The sequence below is a fragment of the Lipotes vexillifer genome, unplaced genomic scaffold (assembly GCF_000442215.2).
Source record: "Lipotes vexillifer unplaced genomic scaffold, Lipotes_vexillifer_v1.1 scaffold390, whole genome shotgun sequence".
Lineage (NCBI taxonomy): Eukaryota > Metazoa > Chordata > Mammalia > Artiodactyla > Lipotidae > Lipotes > Lipotes vexillifer.
The window spans coordinates 2,399,326-2,407,139 of NW_006784503.1; the positions used below are offsets into that span (position 1 = coordinate 2,399,326).

At 36.8% G+C, this 7,814-nt stretch overlaps 1 protein-coding gene across 2 annotated transcripts in view; it reads left to right on the forward strand.

The window, feature by feature from the left end:
• ROCK2 (Rho associated coiled-coil containing protein kinase 2) overlaps nt 1-7,814 on the forward strand; it is a 134,754-nt gene that overhangs the window by 126 nt on the left and 126,814 nt on the right. The window contains exon 1 of one of the 2 annotated variants that reach the window (XM_007456912.1): nt 1-132. This exon is cut by the window's left edge and continues 126 nt beyond it. In XM_007456912.1, the coding sequence (XP_007456974.1) occupies nt 19-132 (114 nt within the window). In that variant the 5' untranslated portion in view covers nt 1-18. The remainder of the gene's footprint in view (nt 133-7,814) is intronic. The other variant, XM_007456911.1, reaches the window with a different exon arrangement.

Genomic DNA, 7,814 nt, shown 5'->3' on the forward strand with positions numbered 1-7,814 from the left:
CCCCCGCCGACGGGGAAGATGCCCGGCGCCCCCGAGGCCGTGTCGGGGGACGGCGCGGGCGTGAGCCGCCAGAGGAAGCTGGAGGCGCTCATCCGAGACCCTCGGTCGCCCATCAACGTGGAGAGCTTGCTGGTAGGTGGCCGGGGCCCGGGAGCCCTCTCTGCTGACCGCTCACACCGCCGATTCCCCCGACTGCCCACCCCTCCGTGCCCACCCATCAGTGGGGGGAGGTCTCGCCCCACCCCGCCCAGCTTCCGGCAGCCGGGGCCCGGGTCGGAGACCAAACATTTTTGCGACTAAGTTCCGGGAGTAGAGACCCACCTTTGATTCTTCCCTTCTGTCTCCTGGAGCCGGTGTCATCCCCGGCTGGCCCTTTCTTGGGGCTCTGGGAGGAAGCACCCCTCTTCTTCCCGCCTGCCCTGGGGGTTTGGGGAGGTAGGGTGGAAGGTACGCTGTCCTTCAGGCACCAGGCTAGCCCGTTTGCAAGAGCGTCATGCTGCGTGGGGACGTGAGTCCGAGGAAGCGAGAAACCTGGGGCTGTCCCTATGGGCAGTACCCACCTGGGGTACAGGACAAAGAGTTCAGTCTGAAATCTTGAAACACACAACTAAGGTTTTCCTGTTTTCAGTTGTGTTTGAACGTTACTAGTTGCAATTTAGTGCATTTTAATTTCTGTAAATTTAATTTCCGAGATTATTACACCAGAGCTAAAGAATCCATCTGAATTGCAGAATGGAATCAATCTCTCCTTTTCATTGTATCTCTTTCCTGAGATGGCCTTTGAAATCCAAATCGATAGCCACGTAACGTCTGCTAGTTGGCTTTGTTTAAGAAAGGGACATGATTTACAGATCAGAAACGCACTGTAGAATGCTTGTTTATTTCTTGTTTTTGTTAGGATAGACTTGTATTTCACAGACGCTTTGATTAATATGCAGTAGAGATGCATTTATGGGAAAAGTGGGTGTGGGTTTTTACCCTGGAGAGGAGAAGAAAGCGAAAAAGATGCGCTGGATGTTAAGTTAACCCTGGACGACTAGAATTCAGGTGGATGATCCTTGGATCCTTCAGATATTCCCTTCCAGAACTCCTGTTCAGCTCTACTCCCTGACAGGAGAAATCTATTGACTGTATGATAAGAAAAACTGTCTCTTCCCTTTCCAGTGACTGACTGACTTTCCTTCAGAAGCTGTTGGTTATCCTTTGAGGTTTCTGGAATCATTTGCAGAGTGACTCAGTACCGTTTGGCTGAAGTGCAGGAACTGACTAAAGAGTGTCTTTCTGTACAATGTACAGAATGTAGTGATGTACTGTATTCTGTCAGACGCGTTTGACATTTCCTTTTCCCGATTTTCATGTTAGTGGGTTGTTCATATGTTTTCATGGGAGCATGGCACTATGAATAGTGTTTGGAAGTCTTCAGTTGGGACTAGGATTGGTTGCATGAAGGGCATAGCTTTTCCAAGGCCAAAGCAGAGACTCTGGGCTTCACTCCCAGCATTTTCGCTTTGGTATTTTGCTAGCAAAACTTTGACCTAAGGCCAGAAAGTTCAGTTAAAAATAGTACAGCAAATCTCAAGTATTCATCAAGTTCATATTCAACCTCAGATAGAAATTTTTTACACTTCACTTTCATCTCTTGGGTCTTTACTGATGTTCATCATAATTATTAGGGTTGTTATGAGCTTGAGCCTAAGTTATTTATACATGGTAATGAGCATACATTCTTTTTTATTAAGGTATTTTCTAAATTATTAAAATGAAGGCTGTTTTTAAAAAAGGAAGCATTACACATGCTCAGTAAACAGTCTGGTCCATTCATTTATTAAGTGCCTAATACAGCCAAGACACTTCACACCTTTATTAAGGTAACATACTACTGGTATGACATCAGATGCTGCTGACTGGACGGATTTTGTTTTTGCTGTTTTTAGCTGATTAACTTTTAGGGTTCTGAGTTGCAGTAAATCTTATCAGGCCAAAAATTGTCCTTTACTCTTTGAGGTTGCTGATGTTTCTATTGCAAAATGACGAGCTGAAGATTTTTTCTAAACCATGTTATAGTAAGTTAGCTTTAAATCATGTGTATTTCACTGTATCAAGTAGTAGAAGGAATTAGTTTTTTAAATTGTGGTAACATGTACATAACATAAAATTTACTGTTTTAACCATTTTTAAGTGTACAGTTCAGTGGCATTGATTACATTCACATTATTGTGCAAGTATCACCACTATCCATCTCCAGGACTTTTTCATCTTTCCAGACAGAAATTCCAAGAATTAATTTTTTCTTTTTTTAATAAATTTATTTATTTATTTGTTTATTTTTGGCTGCATTGGGTCCTCGTTGCTGCCCGCGGGCTTTCTCTAGTTGTGGTGAGCGGGGTCCACACTTCGTTGCAGTCTGCGGGCCTCTCATCGCGGTGGCCTCTCCTATTGCAGAGCACGGGCTCCAGGCGCACAGGCCTCAGTAGTTGTGGCAGGTGGGCTTCAGTAGTTGTGACACACGGGCTCAGTAGCCGTGGCGCACGGGCTCAGTTGCTCCGCGGCATGTGGGATCCTCCCGGACCAGGGCTCGAACCTGTGTCCCCTGCATTGGCAGGCGGACTCCGAACCACTGCGCCACCAGGGAAGTCCCCAAGAATTAATTTTTAAAAGAGTGTTATAAAAACATATTTCCTGAAATAATGGTGTGGATCACTTTAAAGATTTGAAACCTTACCCTTTAGCCTTCATGTCACAACTGATCATTGTTTTACTGCGAATGGCATTTCTTTTGGTTTTATTATAGAAAATATTTTTCCTTGAACAGAGAAAATTTAAAGTAATATAATCTGATAAAAACATAGTCACAAATCTTATTTACTTATTCAGGAGCTTAGAAAGTACCATTTAAAATTGTATACTGCCTAAGATGACAAAAGTAAGAAGATGAAGTATACCAGAAATTACTGTATAATAGTTACTCTATGGGTACTGTAGGCTAAGCCTAGAAGGTAAATCTATTTGTTGGAAAAAATATTATATAACATGTAAAGTGCTTAGCCCAATGCTTGGTACATAGTAGTGCTCGTTAAATTTAGCTCACTTCTGTGTGCATTTATCATATTTTTAGGTAAGTGCTTTATATTTCCTTTGAAAAGGAAAAGGTTTTATTGGTAACTATTTCTTGCTATAAAATTCTGAATGAGTAGCATTATCTTTTGAATTTGCCATCAGAAAAGTGCTAGCAGTCATCAGGCATAGCTAGAACTGGATTCCAAGACTGTCCGTAGAGGGACTAAATTGTCTTTTTTTCTCTGCATCATCTCGTTTTATGGAGGCTTTATGTGGGTCCTTAAGATTAATCTGAAGAAAATATATCCCTTTGTGGTTGCAGATTGTGAGTTTCTTGGTATTATTTAAAAATAGAGTTTTGAGAGAGATTTGCTTCTGTAATACTTTTTTTTTTTTTTTTTTTTGGAGGGAAGGATGGTCAGTAGTATGCTTTTGCAGTGTTTGAAACTTTTGGGTAAATACCCATGTTTTGTTATCAAGACTAAGCTTCTGATACTGCTTACCCAAATATTATGGTAAAAAGAATTGTCCTTTAGTGTTATGATGGAGAAATGTCTTTCTAAAGGTCTGTGCTTTTGTGTTTTGATTTATTTTTTTAGGAGAGTAAATGATTGTTATAACCTGTGGGATTCAGGCTTGGGTAAACTGTTCCATAAGGCTGGTGTTGATGGGGAAAGGTGATTAAAAATTTACTTACGGTTTTCAGCCACTTAGAATACAAAACACTTTGATTTTATTATACCTGTGAACTATGTGAAAATATTTCTTATCACAGTGCTAAGATTTTCAGCTTGGTGATGGTTATTTGCTTATTTAAAATAAAATTGTATGTGCATTTTCCCCCCACTATATAACAAGTGTGAATATCATAAAGATGCAAAAGTGAAATAGAATAAAAATTGAATAAAGAAGGTTTTATATGTGTTGTTCTTTTGTGAAATAAACGTTGGGCATTTATAGCATAAATGGGATTATATTACTTTGAAACTTGCATTTTGATGGTCAGGAAATCTTTAAAGAAAATGAATTAGCTAGAGAGGTTGAAAAAAGTAATGTATAGAATTTACTAGTTAGGTGAAGTTGAACCCCTTTGAAAGTACAGGTCCACAGTCCCTCCCCCACAGTTCTGATATATAAAGAGCTCTGAAAACCTAGTTTTTGGTAAAACTTATTTGATGTAACATCTGACCTGATCTGATGTTACAGTATTTTAGGTGATTCATCTCTCTTGGTGTAAATAGTAATAGCTTTCCCTGGAGAAATATTAGTGTTTGATTTCAGGGTGCTACCTCAGACTCCCCAGAGGGTTTTCGGGAATATACTGTATATAGTATATATACTTTATTACTATTTGAAAATCCAAAAAATTCTGAATTTGGAAACATCTTGCCCCACGGTAAGGCCAACATAGACTAAGTAAGGAAATATTGACTTATATACACCTTAAATAGTTGTAAAGAAATAGTGGATAATTATCTTGAAGCCTAAGTTGTTGTTGTTGTAGTTGTTTTGGTTGAGTCCTGATCAGATAGCTCTCTTTTCCCATTTCAAATTCTGAAGTATTCTAAACATACTAAGAGAATATAGCATGCAGATATGAATTATGAAGCATAAAAAGCAAGCATTCATGAAATCACTGCTCAAGTTAATGCATAGAACACTAACCTATTGAAGTTACCCATATTCTGCTGCTGCTGAATTCAGTCTTCCTTCATCCTCTCTCATCTGCTACCTGGAACATTTTTTTTTTTTTTAATCATTTCCTTTATTTCATAGATTAACACATTAGTATGTATTCCTAAACAATATTGTTTAGTTTTTCTTTTAACTTTATAAAGGGTTAACATCTGTATATATTCTTTTGTGACTTGCTTTTTCACTCAGAATTACTCACATTGTGGTTTATTAATCTTCACTCATAACATAAACCATAATATATTGCTTCAATCTACTTGATGGATATTTAGATTATTTTTCATTTTTTTGCTATCATGGAAAGTGTTGTGATCATTCTTGGAGCCCATGTGAAGTTTCTGTAGGCTAGGATATATATCTAGGAGTGGAATTGTTGGGTTTTAATATATTCTGTGTTCAACTTAACAAGGTAGGGTTTAAGTTTTCCCCCAGCGTTTTACTATAGAAAATTTCAAAGTATAGTGAAATTGAAAGAATTGATAATAAACATCCATATACTTATCACCTAATTAATAGCTTGCTATATTTGCTTTATTATATCTAGCCATCTCTTCATTCATCTATCAATACATCTTTTGTTTTTGATTCATTTAAAGTAAGTTGCAGATGTGGTACACTTCTCCATTAAACACTTAAGCATGCATTTCATTAAGTAGAGTTTTTTCCTTTAAAGATTAAATTTACATACAATGAAACGAATCTTAAGTATCACATTGACGAGTTCTGACAAATGCACACATCCGTGTAATGCAAATCCTTATTGAGGTATAGGACACTCTTAGCAACCTAGAAATCTCCCTCATATGCCTTTTCAGCTAATTCTACACCCCATTCTCTTGGAGTCAGTCGCTCCTCTGATTTTTTTTGGGGGGGGGGGTAACTAAAGATTACTTGCATCTTTTCTAGAACTTCCTATAAATGGAATCCTTTATAGTATGTACTCTTTTATATCTGGCTTCTTTAGTTCAGCATAGTTTTTGAGACTAATTCCTGTTATTTTGCGTATCAGCAGTTTGTTCCTTTTTTATTGCTAACTAGTGTTCCATTATGTGTATAAACCACAATTTATTAGGCATCTTCTGTTGATGGATGCCTGGGCTGTTTTCAGGTTTCGGCTATTTTGTATATAGACTTCGGCTGTTAATAAACTTTGCTGTGAACAATCTTGTAGTAAGCTTTTGTGAGGACATATTTTCATTTCTCTTGAGTTAAATACCTAGTAGTGGAATTACTAGGTCTTAGGGTAGGTGTATGTTTAGTATTTTTAGAAAAATGTCAGATATCTTCCCCAAATGGTCATATTTTACATTAACACAGCAACCTAGGAGAGTTCCAGTTCCTCCCCAACACTGAGTCTTAAATTTTAGCCATTCTGTTGGGTGGGTAGTAGTATTTCATTGTGGCTTTAGTTTGCATTTCTCTGATGACGAATGATGTACTTTTTTATGCACTTAACTGGCCATTTGTATATCTTCTTTTGTGAAGCATCTGTTCAGATATTTTGCCCATTTGAAAAAATTATGTTCTTTCTTTTTGAGCTGTACAAGCTCTTTATATATCCCAGATACCAGTTCTTTGTCAAATATGTGGCGTGTCTATTTCTTTAATCACATTTTTTCATGGTTATTGCTTTTTCTGACTAAGAGACTGTTGCCTATCCCCATGTCACAAGAAATTTTCCTTTCCTTTCTTTTAGAAGCTTTATAGGTTTACTTTTAGGTCTAGGATATGTGTTAAGCCAGTTTTAGTTTGGGGTCAGGGTTCATTTCTTTCCCTCATATTCCCCAAATCCAGTTATTTAGACTGTCGAACACCATTTTTTCCTAGGTTTATTGAGATATTATTGACAAATATTTTAACACTGACAGTTGATACACATGTATTGCCAACTGTTTACCACAGTAAGGTTAGTTAACACACCCTTTACCTCTCATAATTACCATGCTGTTGTTGTTGTGTTGAGAATATTTAAGATCTACTCTCTTAGCAACTTTCGGGTCTACTATACAGTATCATTAACTATAGTCACCAGCACCAGTTTTCAAAAAAAATATTTTTCTTTTCTCGTTGGATTGCCTTGCTTGGCACCTTTGTCAGAAATCAGTTTACTGATAGGTGCACTTTTTATTTGCTTTTTTTTATCACCTTAGTAACTATATCAAGTCTTCAGTCATGGTTCTCCTGTTTAACCCATGCTGTGTTCAGAATTCTTTTTAAATTTTTTAATTTTTAATTTATATCATTTTACCTGAAGGAAATGGGCAGGCAACCATGGTTGAGACAGGGAAACATAGATTTTATTGTTTGAAGTGAAGAAAGGTTTGTTATTTTTTAAATTATAAAAATAGTATGTTCTTAAAAAAAAATAGTATGTTCTTATTGTAGAAAATTTAGAGAATAAAGAAAGGTATAAATGCAAGTGACCCTTCTACATAGTCTCCTCACATAGAGATAACCACTGTTGAACATTTTGTTGTAAATATCTGTCTGAAAAAATGAAAATGTAAAAGAAGTAAAATTATGCTGTATATGTGCTTTGTCATTGTTCTTTTTAACACTTAATGAATAATAGAAGCTTTTATGTAGTCAAATTTATTACTCTTCTCACTGTAGAGTGATTTCTGGCTTAGATGTCATGCTTAGGACATTCTCCATTATCAAAATTATGATATCGTAGACCTGAATTTTCTTTTAGTACTCTAATGGTTTTATTTTTAATGTTACTTTTATTTGGAATTCTGGAATACTTTTCACTTGGAATTCTGATGGAAAGTATGAAGTAGGGGTACAAAGATTTTATCGGGAGATTTGTCTAAGTATCAGCACCAGAGTTCCCAAAATATTAATTGGGAGCCTCTGTTTATATTTCTGTATTGTCATATAACTTTCTGTTTGGAGGGTGGTGCTTGGGGGAATAGAGAGGGTAATGATTATAGGTTTGGTCTCCACTTGAGCTTCTTGAGTTTCTTCATGGAAATTACAGCTTTGCAACTATACTTAAAATCCTATTCTGTGCTTATATATATATATATATATATATATATATATATATATACACATAT